We start from the raw sequence: 23,562 nt of genomic DNA, 5'->3' as shown, positions 1-23,562 counted from the left end.
ACAATATCAGTATTTATAAACCTGTGTGATGCCGTACATGCTAGTATTAATAAACAATATCAGTATTTATAAACCAGTGCGATGCCGTACATGCTAGTAATAATAAACAATATAGATATTTATAAACCTGTGCGATGTCGTACATGCTAGTATTAATAAACAATATCAGTTTTTATAAACCTGTGCGATGCCGTACATGCTAGTATTAATAAACAATATCAGTATTTATAAACCCGTGCGATGCCATACATGCTAGTATTAATAAACAATATCAGTATTTATAAACCTGTGCCTGGTATAGCTCGGTTGGTAGAGCGGCCGTGCCAGCAACTTGAGGGTTGCAGGTTCGATCCCCGCTTCCGCCATCCTAGTCACTGCCGTTGTGTCCTTGGGCAAGACACTTTACCCACCTGCTCCCAGTGCCACCCACACTGGTTTGAATGTAACTTAGATATTGGGTTTCACTATGTAAAGCGCTTTGAGTCACTTGAGAAAAAGCGCTATATAAATGTAATTCACTTCACTTCACTGCGATGCCGTACATGCTAGTATTAATAAACAATATCAGTATTTATAAACCCGTGCGATGCCGTACATGCTAGTATTAATAAACAATATCAGTATTTATAAACCTGTGCGATGCCGTATATGCTAGTATTATTAAACAATATAGATATGTATATTTTGTTAGTTTGTCAGAAAGAAGTCGTCTTAACTTACCTTAAGATATTGTCGGCGTATGTAAGTAACAACTTGCACACATCCAGGAAGACGTCCTTAGAATTGTCACATAATTGAGTGACTGCTGGCGACAAAGTCATTTTTCTTGTTTTAATCGACTTTTCTGTCAAATGTTGACTGCTTCGCTGCTAGCTAATAACTACAAGCTACTGTGTCTTCCTCTGGTGATGAATCAACATGTTGGTGCGCAGTGGCGCCACCTGCTGGACTGGAGGCTCTACTTTTTTTTATTTAATAACTACAAGCTACTGAGTCTTCCTCTGGTGATGAATCATGTTGGTAGGCAGTGGCGCCACCTGCTGGACTGGAGGCTCTACTTTTTTGTTATTATTGTACAATGATCATACTTATTATAGGATGACAATACACTTCCACAACATTACGATATTTACCTCCAATGTTTTACATCCCGATTAACAATGCATATAATAAATAAATAAAAAGAATAAACAATTCTCGTACAAACAAGACCTGTTAAAGAAAGTAAGACAAATTACTACAATAATTGTCTTTATGATCAATTTTTAAACTTTTAGTCTAAAACACACAGTACTTCATTAAAAAAAGTACTTCTAAGTTCAAACACACAGTACTTCATTAAAAAAGTACTTCTAAGTTAAAACACACAGTACTTTATCAAACAAGTACAATCAGGATAAAACATAGTACTTCATCAAACAAGTACTACTAGTCTAAAACACACAGTACCTCGAACAAGTACTACTAGTCTAAAACACACAGTACATCATCAAACAAGTACTACTAAACTAAAACACACAGTACATCATCAAACAAGTACTACTAAACTAAAACACACAGTACTTCATTAAACAAGTACTACTAAACTATAACACAAAGTACTTCATCAAGTACTACTATGCTAAAACACACAGTAATTCAGCAAATATATACTATTAAAATAAAACCCAGTACTTCATCAAACAAGTACAATCAGGATAAAACATAGTACTACATCAAACAAGTACTTGTATAGTCTAAAAAACGAAGTACTTCATCAAACAAGTACTTGTATAGTCTAAAACACACAGTACTTCATCAAACAAGTACTTGTATAGTGTAAAACACACAGTACTTCATCAAACAAGTACTCTGTTGACACAAGAATTCCATCTGGTGTTTAGTGAAGTAGAAAATAGTTATTAGCTTCCTCTAGATGAGAAAATGGTGTAAACAATTAAGAAAAGAATAAAAAATGTTCCATGAGTGACTTTTATTGCCAAAGTGAATCTAATGTGATTAAATAGTCCCACCACAAGGTGGCGCCTTGAATACAAACACTTTTATTTGCTACTAGTCTTGAAAAATAACATCAGACTGTCATTCCAATCATTTCACATAAAGATGGAAATATTCCACCAAGTCAGAGAAATGGTAGTAAAACATCAAAGGTGGTGGAAACATCTACCTGTGAACGCAGGCCAGCAGGGGGCAAAATACTCCATGACGTCATCCCCTACAAAATGCACATGCACGTAATGATGTCATCATGTACATGTATTTTGTACGTGATGTCATCATTTACTTGTGTATTTATGTAACATAATGTTGTCATCATGTACTTGTGTATTTTGTACATTATCATGTCATCGCCTACAAAATACACATTACATGATGATGTCATCACCTACAAAATACATATTACATGATTTCACCACTTACAAAATACGGTGCATGCTGATGACATCACCTACAAAATACACATTACATGATTTCATCACCTACAAAATACACAGTACATGATGATGTCATCACCTACAAAATACATATTACATGATTTCTTTGCTTACAATATACACAATCCATGATGATGTCATCACCTACAAAATACACAATCCATGATGATGTCATCACCTACAAAATACACAGTACATGATGATGTCATCAACTACAAAATACACATGTACACAACGACATACATGCATATTTTGTTGAAGTCATCATGTACTTGTGTATTTTGTAAGTGATGACGTCATCCTGTGCTTGAGTATTTTGCATGCGATGACATCATCATGTAATGTGTATTTTTTATAGATGACAATTTAATGTACAAAATACATGTACATGATGTCATCACCTACAAAATACACATGTACACGACGACATACATGCGTATTTTTTTGAAGTCATCATGTACTTGTGTATTTTGTAAGTGATGACGTCATCCTGTGCTTGAGTATTTTGCATGTGATGACATCATCATGTAATGTGTATTTTTATAGATGACAATTTAATGTACAAAATACATGTGCATGACATCATCATGTAATGTGTACTTTATAGGTGATGACTTGTTAATCTACAAAATACATGTACATAATGACATCATCATGTGCTTGTGATGACGACATCATGTAACGTCTATTTTATAGATGACAATTTAATGTACAAAAAACATGTACATGACATCATCATGTAATGTGTACTTTATAGGTGATGACATGTCAATCTACAAAATACATGTACATAATGACATCGTCATGTGCTTGTGATGACATCATCATGTAATGTGTATTTTATAGATGACAATTTAATGTACAAAAAACATGTACACACACACACACATAATGTAATGTGTACTTTATAGGTGATGACATGTCAATCTACAAAATACATGTACATAATGACATCGTCATGTGCTTGTGATGACATCATCATGTAATGTGTATCTTATAGATGGTGACAATTTAATGTACAAAAAACATGTACATGACATCATCATGTAATGTGTACTTTATAGGTGATGACATGTCACTCTACAAAATACATGTACATAATGACATCGTCATGTGCTTGTGATGACATCATCATGTAATGTGTATCTTATAGATGGTGACAATATAATGTACAAAAAACATGTGCATGACATCATCATGTAATGTGTACTTTATAGGTGATGACATGTTAATCTACAAAATACATGTACATAATGACATCATCATGTGCTTGTGATGACATCATCATGTAATGTGTATTTTGTAGGTGATATGTGCAAAATACATGTACACGATGACATCATCACATACATGTGTATTTTGTACGTGACATGTACAGAGTACATGAACATGATGTCATCATGTAGTGTATATTGTGTAGGTGATGATATCATGTAATGTATATTTTGTAGGTGATGACATCATCATGTATGTATATTGTGTATGTGATGACATCATCATGTAATGTATATTTTGTAGGTGATGACATCATCATGTATGTATATTGTGTATGTGATGACATCATCATGTAATGTATATTTTGTAGGTGATGACATCATCATGTAATGTATATTTTGTAGGTGATGACATCATCATGTATGTATATTGTGTATGTGATGACATCATCATGTAATGTATATTTTGTAGGTGATGACATCATCATGTATGTATATTGTGTATGTGATGACATCATCATGTAATGTATATTTTGTAGGTGATGACATCATCATGTATGTATATTGTGTATGTGATGACATCATCATGTAATGTATATTTTGTAGGTGATGACATCATCATGTATGTATATTGTGTATGTGATGACATCATCATGTAATGTATATTTTGTAGGTGATGACATCATCCTGTATGTATATTGTGTATGTGATGACATCATCATGTAATGTATATTTTGTAGGTGATGACATCATCATGTAATGTATATTTTGTAGGTGATGACATCATCATGTATGTATATTGTGTATGTGATGACATCATCATGTAATGTATATTTTGTAGGTGATGACATCATCATGTAATGTATATTTTGTAGGTGATGACATCATCATGTACAAAATACAGGTACACGATTACATCCACACATGTGTGTGTATTTTGTAGATGATGACATCATTGATAAAGGAAAGTCCAAGGCGATACACAAGACGTGGTCACCATTGTTGTTGAAGTGAGGTCATCGCTCATGTTTGGGCTGGTCAGCCGGCTCCAACGCGCTGATTCCAGGCCCGCCTCCGCGTTTGCGTTTGGCGTCAGCAGAAAAGTCGGCCACCACGGGGCAGTGATCTGAGGCCACGCCCCCCCATGACCAATTGTCAGGAATCCAAGGGTTGGTCAAACCTTCTCGTACGACCGTGCAATGTCCTGACAAAGACAAAACAAATACTCTTTAGTCACACCGTCATATTGTCTTGTACATGATATGAATTATGATAAACAATCACTTCAGTTGCCAACAATCAATGATTTCCTTTTATTGACCCACAAAATCATTTCTGCAAGTAAGCCCAAAGAAAAGTCTGCATGATGTTGACATAATTCCAGTTGTGCAATTGCAATGTCTACTTTTTGATGTTCATCAATATGCACTGTCTATAACAAATAAACATACTTCAAATAAATACAGTTGTTATTTTTTATACTGTATATTAATAAATATATATGTTATTTTAGTAATTTTGTATTGAAGATGTTATTTAAGTACTTATATATTGAAGTTATTTAGTACTTGTGTATATTTAAGAAGTTATTTCAGTACCTGTATATTCAAGTTATATTAGTACTTATATATTAATAGAAGTTATTTTGAGAGAGAACCTACTACCACTGAGAGAGAACCTACCATTGAGAGAAAACCTACCATTGAGAGAAAACCTACAATGGAGAGAGAACCTACCACTGAGAGAGAAATTACCTTTGAGAGAGAACCTACTACCTTTGAGAGATAACCTACGACCATTAAAAGAGAACCTACTACCATTTAGAGAGAAGCTACTACTGAGAGAGAACCTACCCTTGGAGAGAGAACCTGCTACCTTTTTAGAAAGAACCTACGACCATTAAAAGAGAACCTACGACCATTTAGAGAGAACCTACTACCATTTAGAGAGAAGCTACTACTGAGAGAGAACCTACCTTTGGAGAGAGAACCTGCTACCTTTTTAGAAAGAACCTACGACCATTGAAAGAGAACCTACGACCATTGAAAGAGAACCTACTACCATTTAGAGAGAAGCTCCATTGAGAGACAATCTACTACCATTGAGGGAGAACCTACCACCATTTAGAGATACCTTACTACCACTGAGAGAAAACCTACCCTGGAGAGAGAAACTACCATGGAGAGAGAACCTGCTACCATGGAGAGAGAACCTACCATTGAAAGAGAACCTACTACCATTTAGAGAGAAGCTACTACCATTTAGATAAAAGCTCCATTGAGAGACAATCTACTACCATTGAGGGAGAACCTACCACCATTTAGAGATACCTTACTACCACTGAGAGAAAAACTACCCTGGAGAGAGAAACTACCATTGAGAGAAAACCTACCATGGACAGAGAACCTACCATGGAGCGAGAACCTACTACCATTGAGAAAGAACTTACTACCATTGAGATAGAAGCTACGATGAGAGAGAACCTACCATGGAGAGAGAACCTACTAACATTGAGAAATAACTTAGTAGCATTTAGATAGAAGCTCCATTGAGAGACAACCTACTACCATTGAGGGAGAACCTACCACCATTTAGAGATACCTTACTACCACCGAGAGAGAACCTCCCCTGGAGAGAGAACCTACAATGGAGAGAGAACCTACTATTGAGAGAGAACCTACCAATGGACAGAGAACCTACTAACATTGACAAATAACTTAGTAGCATTTAGATAGAAGCTCCATTGAGAGACAACCTACTACCATTGAGGGAGAACCTACTACCATTTAGAGATACCTTACTACCACCGAGAGAGAACCTCCCCTGGAGAGAGAACCTACCATTGAGAGAGAACCTACCAATGGAGAGAGAACCTACTAACATTGAGAAATAACTTAGTAGCATTTAGATAGAAGCTCCATTGAGAGACAATCTACTACCATTGAGGGAGAACCTACCACTATTTAGAGATACCTTACTACCACTGAGAGAAAATCTACCCTGGAGAGAGAAACTACCATGGAGAGAGAACCTACCATTGAGAGAGAACCTACCAATGGAGAGAGAACCTACTAACATTGAGAAATAACTTAGTAGCATTTAGATAGAATCTCCATTGAGAGACAATCTACTACCATTGAGGGAGAACCTACCACCATTTAGAGATACCTTACTACCACTGAGAGAAAACCTACTCTGGAGAGAGAAACTACCATGGAGAGAGAACCTGCTACCATGGAGAGAGAACCTACCATGGAGAGAGAACCTACTACCATTGAGGGAAAACCTACCACCATTTAGAGATACCTTACTACCATTGAGAGAAAACCTACCATGGACAGAGACCCTACCATGGAGAGAGAACCTACCATGGAGCGAGAACCTACTACCATTGAGAAAGAACTTACTACCATTGAGATAGAAGCTACGATGAGAGAGAACCTACCATGGAGAGAGAACCTACTAACATTGAGAAATAACTTAGTAGCATTTAGATAGAAGCTCCATTGAGAGACAACCTACTACCATTGAGGGAGAACCTACTACCATTGAGGGAGAACCTACTACCATTTAGAGATACCTTACTACCACCGAGAGAGAACCTCCCCTGGAGAGAGAACCTACAATGGAGAGAGAACCTACCATTGAGAGAAAACCTACCATGGAGAGAGAACCTACTATTGAGAGAGAACCCACCATGGGGAGAGAACCTACCATGGAGAGAGAAGCTACTAGCATTGAGAAAGAACCTACCAGAGTAGATCTTCTTGAGAGAGCGGCTGAGCCAGATGTTGTCCAGGCAGTGTGTTCCCTGAGGGCAGGTGGTGCTGATGTTGGTGAAGTACTTGGCTGCTAGCAGAGCAGACATCTTCTCTTTTCTCAGGAAGTCCAGCTCAGCGCTCTGAGGAGGACGTCCAAAGTCTCCCAGCACCACAACCTCCTTCTCACCTGTGCAGCAACATTCAACAACCATCACAACTCACCTGTGCAGCAACATTCAACAACCATCACAACTCACCTGTGCAGCAACATTCAACAACCATCACAACTCACCTGTGCAGCAACATTCAACAACCATCACAACTCACCTGTGCAGCAACATTCAACAACCATCACAACTCACCTGTGCAGCAACATTCAACAACCATCACAACTCACCTGTGCAGCAACATTCAACAACCATCACAACTCACCTGTATGTGTGTAGGAAGTATGTAAGTATGTGTGTAAAAGTATGGATGTCAGTATGTGTGTAAAAAAGTATGTAAGTATGTTTGTAAAAGTTTGGATGTAAGTATGTATTAGGAAGTATGTAAGTATGTGTGTAAAAGTATGGATGTCAGTATGTGTGTAAAAGTATGGATGTAAGTATGTGTGTAAAAGTATGGATGTCAGTATGTGTGTAAAAAAGTATGTAAGTATGTTTGTAAAAGTTTGGATGTAAGTATGTATTAGGAAGTATGTAAGTATGTGTGTAAAAGTATGGATGTAAGTATGTGTGTAAAAGTATGGGTGTCAGTATGTGTGTAAAAAAGTGTGTAAGTATGTTTGTAAAAGTTTGGATGTAAGTATGTGTGTAGGAAGTATATGCGTACGTGTGTAAAAGTATAGATGTAAGTATGTGTGTTTGAAGTATGTAAGTATGTGTGTAAAAGTATGGATGTAAGTATGTGTGTAAAAGTATGGCTGTAAGTATGTGTGTAAGAAGCTATGTAAGTATGTGTATAGAAGTATGGATGTAAGTATGTGTGTAAGGACATATGTAAGTATGTGTGTAAAAGTATGGATGTAAGTATGTGTGTAGGAAGTATGTAAGTATGTGTGTAAAAGTATGGATGTCAGTATGTGTGTAAAAAAGTATGTAAGTATGTTTGTAAAAGTTTGGATGTAAGTATGTATTAGGAAGTATGTAAGTATGTGTGTAAAAGTATGGATGTAAGTATGTGTGTAAAAGTATGGATGTCAGTATGTGTGTAAAAAAGTATGTAAGTATGTTTGTAAAAGTTTGGATGTAAGTATGTGTGTAGGAAGTATATACGTATGTGTGTAAAAGTATAGATGTAAGTATGTGTGTTTGAAGTATGTAAGTATGTGTGTAAAAGTATGGATGTAACTATGTGTGTAAAAGTATGGCTGTAAGTATGTGTGTAAAAGTATGGCTGTAAGTATGTGTGTAAGAAGCTATGTAAGTATGTGTATAGAAGTATGGATGTAAGTATGTGTGTAAGGACATATGTAAGTATGTGTGTAAAAGTATGGATGTAAGTATGTGTGTAGGAAGTATGTAAGTATGTGTGTAAAAGTATGGATGTCAGTATGTGTGTAAAAAAGTATGTAAGTATGTTTGTAAAAGTTTGGATGTAAGTACGTATTAGGAAGTATGTAAGTATGTGTGTAAAAGTATGGATGTAAGTATGTGTGTAAAAGTATGGATGTCAGTATGTGTGTAAAAAAGTATGTAAGTATGTTTGTAAAAGTTTGGATGTAAGTATGTGTGTAGGAAGTATATACGTATGTGTGTAAAAGTATAGATGTAAGTATGTGTGTTTGAAGTATGTAAGTATGTGTGTAAAAGTATGGATGTAACTATGTGTGTAAAAGTATGGCTGTAAGTATGTGTGTAAGAAGCTATGTAAGTATGTGTATAGAAGTATGGATGTAAGTATGTGTGTAAGGACATATGTAAGTATGTGTGTAAAAGTATGGATGTAACTATGTGTGTAAAAGTATGGCTGTAAGTATGTGTGTAAGAAGCTATGTAAGTATGTGTATAGAAGTATGGATGTAAGTATGTGTGTAAGGACATATGTAAGTATGTGTGTAAAAGTATGGATGTAAGTATGTGTGTAGGAAGTATGTAAGTATGTGTGTAAAAGTATGGATGTCAGTATGTGTGTAAAAAAGTATGTAAGTATGTTTGTAAAAGTTTGGATGTAAGTATGTATTAGGAAGTATGTAAGTATGTGTGTAAAAGTATGGATGTAAGTATGTATGTAGGAAGTATGTAAGTATGTGTGTAGGAAGTATGTAAGTATGTGTGTAAAAGTATGGATGTAAGTATGTATGTAGGAAGTATGTAAGTATGTGTGTAAAAGTTTGGATGTAAGTATGTATTAGGAAGTATGTAAGTATGTGTGTAAAAGTATGGATGTAAGTATGTATGTAGGAAGTATGTAAGTATGTGTGTAAAAGTATGGATGTCAGTATGTGTGTAAAAAAGTATGTAAGTTTGTTTGTAAAAGTTTGGATGTAAGTATGTATTAGGAAGTATGTAAGTATGTGTGTAAAAGTATGGATGTCAGTATGTGTGTAAAAAAGTATGTAAGTATGTTTGTAAAAGTTTGGATGTAAGTATGTGTGTAGGAAGTATATGCGTACGTGTGTAAAAGTATAGATGTAAGTATGTGTGTTTGAAGTATGTAAGTATGTGTGTAAAAGTATGGATGTAAGTATGTGTGTAAAAGTATGGCTGTAAATATGTGTGTAAGAAGCTATGTAAGTATGTGTATAGAAGTATGGATGTAAGGACATAAGTAAGTATGTGTGTAAAAGTATGGATGTAAGTATGTGTGTAAGAAGGTATGTATGTATGTATGGGTTTAAAAGTATGGATGTAAGTATGTGTGTAAGAAGGTATGTAAGTATGTGTTTAAAAATACGGATGTAAGAAGGTGTGTAAGAAGGTATATAAGTATGTGTGTAAAAGTATGGATGTAAGTATGTGTGTAAGAAGATATGTAAGTATGTGTGTAAAAGTATGGATGTAAGTATGTGTGTAAAAGTATGGATGTAAGTATGTGTGTAAAAGTATGGCTGTAAGTATGTGTGTAAGAAGGTATGTAAGTATGTGTGTAAAAGTATGGCTGTAAGTATAGTATGTGTGTAAGAAGGTATGTAAATATGTGTGTCAGAAGGTATGTAAGTTGGTGTGTAAAAGTATGGATGTAAGTATGAATGTAAGTATGGATGTAAATATGTGTGTAAGAAGATATGTAAGTTGGTGTGTAAGAAGGTATGTAAGTATGTGTGTAAAAGTATGGATGTACGTATGTGTGTAAGAAGGTATTTAAGTATGTGTGTAAGAAGGTATGTAAGTAGGTGTGTAGAAGTGTGGATGTAAGGTGTGTAAAAGTATGGATGTAAGTATGTGTATAAGTGTGGATGTAAATATATGTGTAAGAAGGTATGTAAGTATGTTTGTAAAAGTATGGATGTAAGTATGTGTGTAAAAGTATGGATGTAAGTATGTGTAAGAAGGTATGTAAGTATGTTTGTAAAAGTATGGATGTAAGTATGTGTGTAAAAGTATGGATGTAAGTATGTGTGTAAAAGTATGGATGTAAGTATGTGTGTAGGAAGGTATGTAAGTACACTATGTGTGTAAGAAGGTATGTAAGTATGTATGTAAGAAGATATGTAAGTAGGTGTGTACAAGTATGGATGTAAGTATGAATGTAAGTGTGGATGTAAGTATGTGTGTAAGAAGGTATGTAAGTATGTGTGTAAGAAGGTATGTAAGAAGGTATGTAAGTATGTGTGTAAGAAGGTATGTAAGTATGTGTGAAAGAAGGTATGTAAGTATGTGTGTAAGAAGGTATGTCAGTATGTGTGTAAAAGTAGGGATGTAAGTATGTATGTAAGAAGGTATGTAAGTATGTGTGTAAGAAAGTATGTAAGAAGGTATGTAAGTATGTGTGTAAGAAGGTATGTAAGTATGTGTGAAAGAAGGTATGTAAGTATGTGTGTAAGAAAGTATGTAAGAAGGTATGTAAGTGTGTGTGTAAGAAGGTATGTAAGTATGTGTGAAAGAAGGTATGTAAGTATGTGTGTAACAAGGTATGTAAGTATATGTGAAAGAAGGTATGTAAGTATGTGTGAAAGAAGGTACGTCAGTATGTGTGTAAGAAGGTATGTAAGTATGTGTGAAAGAAGGTACGTCAGTATGTGTGTAAGAAGGTATGTAAGTATGTGTGTAAGGTATGTAAGTATGTGTGTAAGGTATGTAAGTAGGTGTGTAAGAAGGTATGTAAGTATGTGTGAAAGAAGGTATGTAAGTATATGTGAAAGAAGGTATGTAAGTATGTGTGTAAGAAGGTATGTAAGTATGTGTGTAAGAAGGTATGTAAGTATGTGTGTAAGAAGGTATGTAAGTATGTGTGAAAGAAGGTATGTAAGTATGTGTGTAAGAAGGTATGTAAGTATGTGTGTAAGAAGGTATGTAAGTATGTGTGTAAAAGTATGGATGTGATAAATAGACATAAATAAGTCTTAATTTAGGGCAAAGTATTTAGAATATGGTAAGATGCAGTGAGGCTGCAACATGTGAACAGGATGTAGCAAGGAAGGAAGAAGTGTCAATATGAAAACCATAAGCAACCTTTCAGTGTTTCCTGGATGATGGCAGACAGGGGGCGACCTTTGACCCCTGCACTCTGCTTCTTGCCAACTGTGGGTCGCATGTGGACGTTCACCACAGCCACTTTGTGAGAAGAAATCTGAAGGAAAAAGACAAAAATATGTTGTGGTCTACATAACAAAACGTGGTTATCTTTTTGCGTTATGATGATTTTAATGTACATTTAACACATTTCCTAGTGGTGTACATCAGTGTTTTTCAACCTTTTTTGAGCCAAGGCACATTTTTTGCGTTGAAAAATTCCGGAGGCACACCACCAGCAGAAGTCATTAAAAAACGAAACTCAGTGGATAGTAAAAAGTCGTCGCAATTGTTGGATATGACTTTAAAGCAGGGGTGGTCACACTTTTTCTGCAGGCGAGCTACTTTTCAATTGATCAAGTCGTGAGGATCTACCTCATTCATATATATAATTTATATTTACTTATTTATGAAATATATGTTTTGTTAACAAGTTAAAGGTGTTTAATGATAATGCAAGCATGTTTAACACACATAGTTAATATTGTTAATAAATTAAAGGTGTTTAATGATAATACAAGAATGTTTAATACATATAGTTAATATTGTTAACATGTTAAAGGTGTTTAAAGATAATGCAAGCATGTTTAATACATATAGTTAATATTGTTAACATGTTAAAGGTGTTTAAAGATAATGCAAGCATGTTTAATACATATAGTTAATATTGTTAACATGTTAAAGGTGTTTAAAGATAAAGCAAGCATGTTTAACACATATACTTAATATTGCTAACAAGTTAAAGGTGTTTAATGATAATACAAGCATGTTTAACACATATAGTTAATATTATTAACAAGTTAAAGGTGTTTAAAGATAATACAAGCATGTTTAACACATATAGTTAATATCGTTAACAAGTTAAAGGTGTTTAATGATAATACATGCATGTTTAACACATATAGATTCCTTTCTTTCATGAAGACAAGAATATAAGTTGGTGTATTACCTGATTCTGATGACTTGCTTTGATTGGAATCAAGACAGTGGTGCTGATAACGTCCGCATTTTCAAATGGAGGAGAAAAAAAGTCCTCCTTTCTGTCCAATACCACATGAAAGTGGTTGGTTTTTGTCATCTTATTTGTCCAGCTTCCATACTCCTTTGCATACACTTTAAGAGAAATACATTGGCGGCAAACTCCGTAGCTTGCTAGCTTGTGCACGCCAGCTTTCTGAGACTCTTAGCGCAGGCAGGATGAAGCAGAGCTTTTATTGTGAAGGCAGGAACTGGACGTAATGAGCACCCCTGCTTTAAAGCATAACCAAGCATGCATCAATATAGCTCTTGTCTCAAAGTAGGTGTACTGTCACCACCTGTCACATCACACCCTGACTTATCTGGACTTTTTTGCTGTTTTCCTGTGTGTAGTGTTTTACTTCTTGTCTCGCGCTCCTATTTTGGTGGCTTTTTGTCCTTTTTTGGTATTTTCCTGTAGCAGTTTCATGTCTTCCTTTGAGCGATATTTCCCGCATCTACTTTGTTTTAGCAATCAAGAATATTTCAGTTGCTTTTTATTAGAGATGTCCGATAATATCGGCAGGCCGATATTATCGGCCAATATATGCGATAAAATGTAATATCGGAAATTATCGGTATCGTTTTTTTTATTATCGGTATCGGTTTGTTTTTTTTGGTTTTTTTTTAATTAAATCAACATAAAAAACACAAGATACACTTACAATTAGTGCACCAACCCAAAAAACCTCCCTCCCCCATTCATTCACACAAAAGGGTTGTTTCTTTCTGTTATTAATATTCTGGTTCCTACATTATATATCAATATATATCAATACAGTCTGCAAGGGATACAGTCCGTAAGCACACATGATTGTGCGTGCTGCTGCTCCACTAATAGTACTAACCTTTAACAGTTCATTTTACTAATTTTTATTCATTACTAGTTTCTATGTACCTGTTTTTATATTGTTGTACTTTCTTTTTTATTCAAGAAAATGTTTTTAATTTATTTATCTTATTTATTTTTTTAAAAAGTACCTTATCTTCACCAGCTGGTTGTCCAAATTAGGCATAATAATGTGTTAATTCCACGACTGCATATATCGGTTGATATCGGTATCGGTTGATATCGGTAACGGTAATTAAAGAGTTGGACAATATCGGAATATCGGATATCGGCAAAAAGCCATTATCGGACATCCCTACTTTTTATCCTTGTTTGTGGGGACATTGTTGATTGTCATGTCATGTTCGGATGTACATTGTGGACGCCGTCTTTGCTCCACAGTAAGTCTTTGCTGTCGTCCAGCATTCTGTTTTTGTTTACTTTGTAGCCATTTCAGCTGTAGTTTCGTTCTGCATAGCCTTCCCTAAGCTTCAATGCCTTTTCTTAAGGGCACTCACCTTTTGTTTAGTTTTGGTTTAAGCATCAGACACAATTTTACCTGCACTCTGCCTCCCGCTGTTTCCGACATCTACAAAGCAATTAGCTACCGGCTGATATGGAAGAGTATTACACGGTTACTCTGCTGAGCTTTAGACAGCACCGACACTCAACAACAACACATCATTTGCAGACTATAATTACTGCTTTGCAAAAAACATTTTTTACCCAAATAGGTGAAATTAGACAATCTCCCACGGCACACCAGATTGTATCTCACGGCACAGTGGTTGAAAAACACTGGTATACATAACGAAACATGTTTATCTTTTGGTTTTATGATGATTTTAAGGTACATTTAACACATTGGTCTAAATAATACATTGGTGTACATTTACAACGTGTTTCCTGATAAGGGAGTGTGTGTTAATGGAAAATAAGTATGTGTCTAAAAAGGCTATTGCAAAGGAAAAGGCTCAATCCAGAACCTCATGGAACTATGAACTCCCAGATTAAGAGTGATGTCAGGAAATGCATACTGTTCACACTGGTCATGTGACAATGTTGTTCCTGCTTGCTTGCGTTTGAAAAAGACAAGGATTGATTAAGCGACGTAAGTAGATGACATAAGACATACTTACAGAGAAGTGGGCCAGGAAGCTTGTGGAGGCTCCATCCCAGTTGTTGGCAGACTCCAAGAGTGCAGCATCCAGGAGCTGCACACCAGTGGAATCCCACAGAAAGCCAGAATAGCTCACTTCCTTTCAACACAACATGATGGCACATGTCCATCAACAATAATGAATGTATAACAATATACTTATCCATAAACACTAATGAATATATGACAGTATACTTATCCATACATGTTGAAATAATAATGAATAGTTGGATGGATCACACATACAATACCTTCCAGAAGCAGCTGCTTATTATCTTTCACATTTTTTAGTTATTTTTATTTATCTTATTTAGTGTCTGCCATGTTATTCCATTTATATTGGTTATGTTGCTTTTTTAATATGCACATTTAATGTCTACTTGAGGTACATGAAACACTTATCTAAGAATGTGTTTCTTCATCATTTACAATGTGTTATTTGGTCCTTGTTGTTTTTTTCAAAATAAAACTTAGTTGAAATAGTTCAGTATTAAGTACTTTTTGAAAATGTTATACATGTTTAAAAATACTGGGATAATAATGATAACCGTGATGAGAATATAAACATCCCTAATACAAACATTTACCTTGCAGCAAACTTCTTCAGACTCCAAACATTTCCATACGCCTCTTGGCCTCTTCCACTTGCCAACACTAGCTAGAGTACCTTGGTTTAACTCCGCACAGAACTGCAATCACACAAACACACATCTTAATAGTTGGTACCCTACTGTTAATAGTTGGTACCCTCCTGTTGTTAATAGTTGGTACCCTCCTGTTGTTAATAGTTGGTACCCTCCTGTTGTTAATAGTTGGTACCCTCCTGTTGTTAATAGTTGGTACCCTCCTGTTGTTAATAGTTTGTACCCTCCAGTTAATAGTTGGGACCCTCCTGTTGTTAATAGTTGGTACCCTCCTGTTGTTAATAGTTGGTACCCTCCCGTTGTAAATAGTTGGCACCCTTCTATTGTTAATAGTCGGTACCCTTCTGTTGTTTATAGTTGGTATCCACCTATTGTCAATAGTTGGTACCCTTCTGTTGTTAATAGCCGGTACCCTTCTGTTGTTTATAGTTGGTATCCACCTGTTGTCAATAGTTGGTACCCTTCTGTTGTTAATAATTGGTATCCTCCTGTTGTAAATAGTTGGTACCCACCGGTTGTTAATAGTTGGTACCATCCGGTTAATAGTTGGTACGCTTCTGTTGTTAATAGTTGGTATCCTCCTGTTGTTAATAGTTGGTACACCACTGTTGTTAATAGTTGGTACCCTCCCGTTGTTAATAGTTGGTACCCTTCTGTTGTTAATAGTTGGTACCATTCTGTTGTTAATAGTTGGTACCCTTCTGTTGTTAATAGTTGGTACCCTTCTGTTGTTAATAGTTGGTATCCTCCTGTTGTTAATAGTTGGTATACCACTGTTGTTAATAGTTGGTACCCTTCTGTTGTTAATAGTTGGTACACCACTGTTGTTAATAGTTGGTACTCGCCTGCTGTTAATAGTTGGTACCTTCCTGTTGTAAATAGTTAGTATTTTCCTGTTGTTAATGGTTGGTACCCACCTGTTGTTCATGGTTGTTAACCTTGTGTTGTTAATAGTTGGTACCCTTGTGTCAGTAAGAGTTGGTACCCTCGTGTTGTCAATAGTTGGTACCCTCCTGTTGTTAATAGTTGGTACCCTCCTGTTGTTAATAGTTGGTACCCTGCTGTTGTTAATAGTTGGACCCTTGTGTTGTTAATAGTTGGTACCCTTGTGTTGTTAATAGTTGGTACCCTCCTGTTGTAAATAGTTGGTACCCCACTGTTGTTAAGAGTTGGTACCCTTGAGTAGTTAAGAGTTGGTACCCTTGTGTTGTTAAGAGTTGGTACCCTTGTGTTGTTAAGAGTTGGTACCCTTGTGTTGTTAAGAGTTGGTACCCTTGTGTTGTTAAGAGTTGGTACCCTTGAGTAGTTAAGAGTTGGTACCCTTGTGTTGTTAAGAGTTGGTACCCTTGGGTTGTTAAGAGTTGGTACCCTTGTGTTGTTAAGAGTTGGTACCCTTGGGTTGTTAAGAGTTGGTACCCTTGTGTTGTTAAGAGTTGGTACCCTTGTGTTGTTAAGAGTTGGTACCCTTGTGGTGTTAAGAGTTGGTACCCTTGTGTTGTTAAGAGTTGGTACCCTTGGGTTGTTAAGAGTTGGTACCCTTGTGTTGTTAAGAGTTGGTACCCTTGTGTTGTTAAGAGTTGGTACCCTTGTGTCAAAGAAATGACATACCACAAGTCATATCATTGGAAGAAAGAGTGGAACTCTACAAAATATTATAATTGACAAACAACAAAGTACTTAAGTAGGTAGAAGTACTCGAGTCCACATATTTGACACACCAAATAATGACGCTTGCTCTCTGAGTGTTAGGTTCAAATCCCAGTCAGTGTAACATTATCCTTATTTTGTATCAAATAATATTCATATTTGTACTACAAAAATGATTCATATGATGTTTCTATTCCAGGCCTTATAGAATCGACTGAGAAGATGATGTCCTTTGGACAAAAGCAGTTAAGTGCTGTGGTGTCTGATAAGTATTAGTACTATTTACTTTGCTTAGTACTACTTTTTCAGAAGTATTAGGAGGTGTTAGTATTACTTTACTTTACTTAGCAAGTAATAACTATGAGTACTACTTTACCTTGATTAGTACTTTTTTTCGATATGTGATATGTATGAGTACTACTTTACCTTTCTTTGTACTACTTTCTTTACAAGTGATATGTACATTATTACTACTACTTTACCTTGCCTAGTACTACTTTCTCCACAAGTGATACGTTTTAGTAATACTTTACCTTGCTTAGCAAGTGATAAGTATGAGTACTACTTTACCTAGTTTAGTAAGTAAGAAGAAGATGCACTACTTTACCTTTTGTAGTACACCTTTCTCCAACAGGTCCTGCACTGCCAGTAACTTGATGCTGCAACACATAACCACATACAGTATAAAGTACTCCAACACATAACCACATACAATATAAAGTACTCCAACACATAACCACATACAATATAAAGTACTCCAACACATAACCACATACAATATAAAGTACTCCAACACATAACCACATACAATATCAAGTACTCCAACACATAACCACATACAATATAAAGTACTCCAACACATAACCACATACAATATAAATTACTCCAACACATAACCACATACAATATCAAGTACTCCAACACATAACCACATACAATATAAAGTACTCCAACACATAACCACATACAATATAAATTACTCCAACACATAACCACATACAATATCAAGTACTCCAACACATAACCACATACAATATAAAGTACTCTAACACATAACCACATACAATATAAAGTACTCCAACACATAACCACATACAATATAAAGTACTCCAACACATAACCACATACAATATAAAGTACTCCAACACATAACCACATACAATATCAAGTACTCCAACACATAACCACATACAATATAAAGTACTCCAACACATAACCACATACAATATAAATTACTCCAACACATAACCACATACAATATAAAGTACTCCAACACATAACCACATACAGTATAAAGTACTCCAACACATAACCACATACAATATAAAGTACTCCAACACATAACCACATACAGTATAAAGTACTCCAACACATAACCACATACAATATAAAGTACTCCAACACATAACCACATACAATATAAAGTACTCCAACACATAACCACATACAATATAAAGTACTCCAACACATAACCACATACAGTATAAAGTACTCCAACACATAACCACATACAATATAAAGTACTCCAACACATAACCACATACAATATAAATTACTCCAACACATAACCACATACAGTATAAAGTACTCCAACACATAACCACATACAATATAAAGTACTCCAACACATAACCACATACAATATAAAGTACTCCAACACATAACCACATACAATATAAAGTACTCCAACACATAACCACATACAGTATAAAGTACTCCAACACATAACCACATACAATATAAAGTACTCCAACACATAACCACATACAGTATAAAGTACTCCAACACATAACCACATACAATATAAAGTACTCCAACACATAACCACATACAATATAAAGTACTCTAACACATAACCACATACAGTATAAAGTACTCCAACACATAACCACATACAATATAAAGTACTCCAACACATAACCACATACAATATAAAGTACTCCAACACATAACCACGTACAATATAAAGTACTCTAACACATAACCACATACAATATAAAGTACTCCAACACATAACCACATACAATATAAAGTACTCCAACACATAACCACATACAATATAAAGTACTCCAACACATAACCACATACAATATAAAGTACTCTAACACATAACCACATACAATATAAAGTACTCCAACACATAACCACATACAGTATAAAGTACTCCAACACATAACCACATACAATATAAAGTACTCCAACACATAACCACATACAGTATAAAGTACTCCAACACATAACCACATACAATATAAAGTACTCCGACACATAACCACATACAGTATAAAGTACTCCAACACATAACCACATACAATATAAAGTACTCCAACACATAACCACATACAATATAAAGTACTCCAACACATAACCACATACAGTATAAAGTACTCCAACACATAACCACATACAATATAAAGTACTCCAACACATAACCACATACAATATAAATTACTCCAACACATAACCACATACAGTATAAAGTACTCCAACACATAACCACATACAATATAAAGTACTCCAACACATAACCACATACAATATAAAGTACTCCAACACATAACCACATACAATATAAAGTACTCCAACACATAACCACATACAGTATAAAGTACTCCAACACATAACCACATACAATATAAAGTACTCCAACACATAACCACATACAGTATAAAGTACTCCAACACATAACCACATACAATATAAAGTACTCCAACACATAACCACATACAATATAAAGTACTCCAACACATAACCACATACAGTATAAAGTACTCCAACACATAACCACATACAATATAAAGTACTCCAACACATAACCACATACAATATAAAGTACTCCAACACATAACCACGTACAATATAAAGTACTCTAACACATAACCACATACAATATAAAGTACTCCAACACATAACCACATACAATATAAAGTACTCCAACACATAACCACATACAATATAAAGTACTCCAACACATAACCACATACAATATAAAGTACTCTAACACATAACCACATACAATATAAAGTACTCCAACACATAACCACATACAGTATAAAGTACTCCAACACATAACCACATACAATATAAAGTACTCCAACACATAACCACATACAGTATAAAGTACTCCAACACATAACCACATACAATATAAAGTACTCCGACACATAACCACATACAGTATAAAGTACTCCAACACATAACCACATACAATATAAAGTACTCCAACACATAACCACATACAATATAAAGTACTCCAACACATAACCACATACAGTATAAAGTACTCCAACACATAACCACATACAATATAAAGTATTCCAACACATAACCACATACAGTATAAAGTACTCCAACACATAACCACATACAATATAAAGTACTCCAACACATAACCACATACAGTATAAAGTACTCCAACACATAACCACATACAATATAAAGTACTCCAACACATAACCACATACAATATAAAGTACTCCAACACATAACCACATACAGTATGAAGTACTCCAACACATAACCACATACAATATAAAGTACTCCAACACATAACCACATACAATATAAAGTACTCTAACACATAACCACATACAATATAAAGTACTCCAACACATAACCACATACAATATAAAGTACTCCAACACATAACCACATACAATATAAAGTACTCCAACACATAACCACATACAATATAAAGTACTCTAACACATAACCACATACAATATAAAGTACTCCAACACATAACCACATACAGTATAAAGTACTCCAACACATAACCACATACAATATAAAGTACTCCAACACATAACCACATACAGTATCAAGTACTCCAACACATAACCACATACAATATAAAGTACTCCAACACATAACCACATACAATATAAAGTACTCTAACACATAACCACATACAATATAAAGTACTCCAACACATAACCACATACAGTATAAAGTACTCCAACACATAACCACATACAATATAAAGTACTCCAACACATAACCACATACAATATAAAGTACTCCAACACATAACCACATACAATATAAAGTACTCCAACACATAACCACATACAGTATAAAGTACTCCAACACATAACCACATACAATATAAAGTACTCCAACACATAACCACATACAATATAAAGTACTCCAACACATAACCACATACAATATAAAGTACTCCAACACATAACCACATACAGTATAAAGTACTCCAACACATAACCACATACAATATAAAGTACTCCAACACATAACCACATACAGTATAAAGTACTCCAACACATAACCACATACAATATAAAGTACTCCAACACAAAACCACATACAATATAAAGTACTCCAACACATAACCACATACAGTATAAAGTACTCCAACACATAACCACATACAATATAAAGTACTCCAACACATAACCACATACAATATAAAGTACTCTAACACATAACCACATACAATATAAAGTACTCCAACACATAACCACATACAATATAAAGTACTCCAACACATAACCACATACAATATAAAGTACTCCAACACATAACCACATACAATATAAAGTACTCTAACACATAACCACATACAATATAAAGTACTCCAACACATAACCACATACAGTATAAAGTACTCCAACACATAACCACATACAATATAAAGTACTCCAACACATAACCACATACAGTATAAAGTACTCCAACACATAACCACATACAATATAAAGTACTCCAACACATAACCACATACAGTACAAAGTACTCCAACACATAACCACATACAATATAAAGTACTCCAACACATAACCACATACAGTATAAAGTACTCCAACACATAACCACATACAATATAAAGTACTCCAACACATAACCACATACAATATAAAGTACTCCAACACATAACCACATACAGTATAAAGTACTCCAACACATAACCACATACAATATAAAGTACTCCAACACATAACCACATACAGTATCAAGTACTCCAACACATAACCACATACAATATAAAGTACTCCAACACATAACCACATACAATATAAAGTACTCTAACACATAACCACATACAATATAAAGTACTCCAACACATAACCACATACAGTATAAAGTACTCCAACACATAACCACATACAGTATAAAGTACTCCAACACATAACCACATACAGTATAAAGTACTCCAACACATAACCACATACAATATAAAGTACTCCAACACATAAGCACATACAATATAAAGTACTCCAACACATAACCACATACAATATAAAGTACTCTAACACATAACCACATACAATATAAAGTACTCCAACACGTAACCACATACAGTATAAAGTACTCCAACACATAACCACATACAATATAAAGTACTCCAACACATAACCACATACAGTATCAAGTACTCCAACACATAACCACATACAATATAAAGTACTCCAACACATAACCACATACAATATAAAGTACTCTAACACATAACCACATACAATATAAAGTACTCCAACACATAACCACATACAGTATAAAGTACTCCAACACATAACCACATACAGTATAAAGTACTCCAACACATAACCACATACAATATAAAGTACTCTAACACATAACCACATACAATATAAAGTACTCCAACACATAACCACATACAATATAAAGTACTCCAACACATAACCACATACAATATAAAGTACTCCAATACATAACCACATACAATATAAAGTACTCCAACACATAACCACATACAATATAAAGTACTCCAATACATAACCACATACAATATAAAGTACTCCAATACATAACCACATACAGTATAAAGTACTCCAACACATAACCACATACAATATAAAGTACTCCAACACATAACCACATACAGTATAAAGTACTAGCAAAACATTTTTTTCGTAAAATATGCATTTTCTTGCATTTTCTTACATTTACGGGTTCAATCAGGACCCCTGATGACGTTTTGAGACATCTCCTACAACTATAGCACCAGAATTGTGCTGCTGAAGCAAGTCCGTTTTTTTGAATTTTTTGTAAGGGTCCCCCCTTATGACATTTTAGCAAAAAAAAATTCCGTAAAATATGCATTTTCTTACAGTTTCTTACATTTACAGGTTTAGTCGGGACTCCTGGTGACGTTTTAAGACATCTCCTACAACTACAGCACCAGAATTGTGCTGCTGA

The 23,562-nt window shown here is 34.8% G+C and overlaps 1 protein-coding gene and 1 pseudogene across 3 annotated transcripts in view; both read right to left on the bottom strand.

Moving 5' to 3' along the window:
- Positions 1 to 901, bottom strand: part of LOC133636395 (asparagine synthetase [glutamine-hydrolyzing]-like) — a 256,169-nt pseudogene extending 255,268 nt beyond the window's left edge.
- Positions 902 to 1,967: 1,066 nt separating this feature from the next.
- The window catches only part of LOC133635928 (endonuclease/exonuclease/phosphatase family domain-containing protein 1-like), a 40,856-nt gene continuing 19,261 nt past the window's right edge, over positions 1,968 to 23,562 (bottom strand). For 2 of the 3 annotated variants that reach the window (XM_062029397.1, XM_062029396.1), the window contains exons 3-8: positions 17,990 to 18,041; positions 15,679 to 15,780; positions 15,072 to 15,191; positions 12,027 to 12,144; positions 7,403 to 7,597; positions 1,968 to 4,853 (exon numbers count right to left, since the gene is read on the bottom strand). In XM_062029397.1, the coding sequence (XP_061885381.1) occupies positions 4,666 to 4,853; positions 7,403 to 7,597; positions 12,027 to 12,144; positions 15,072 to 15,191; positions 15,679 to 15,780; positions 17,990 to 18,041 (775 nt within the window). In that variant the 3' untranslated portion in view covers positions 1,968 to 4,665. The remainder of the gene's footprint in view (positions 4,854 to 7,402; positions 7,598 to 12,026; positions 12,145 to 15,071; positions 15,192 to 15,678; positions 15,781 to 17,989; positions 18,042 to 23,562) is intronic. The other variant, XM_062029398.1, reaches the window with a different exon arrangement.

This window comes from Entelurus aequoreus, linkage group LG20 (assembly GCF_033978785.1).
Source record: "Entelurus aequoreus isolate RoL-2023_Sb linkage group LG20, RoL_Eaeq_v1.1, whole genome shotgun sequence".
Classification (NCBI taxonomy): Eukaryota; Metazoa; Chordata; class Actinopteri; order Syngnathiformes; family Syngnathidae; genus Entelurus; species Entelurus aequoreus.
Note: the sequence above shows the minus strand (reverse complement) of the source record. Positions and strands in the feature narration are given on the sequence as shown.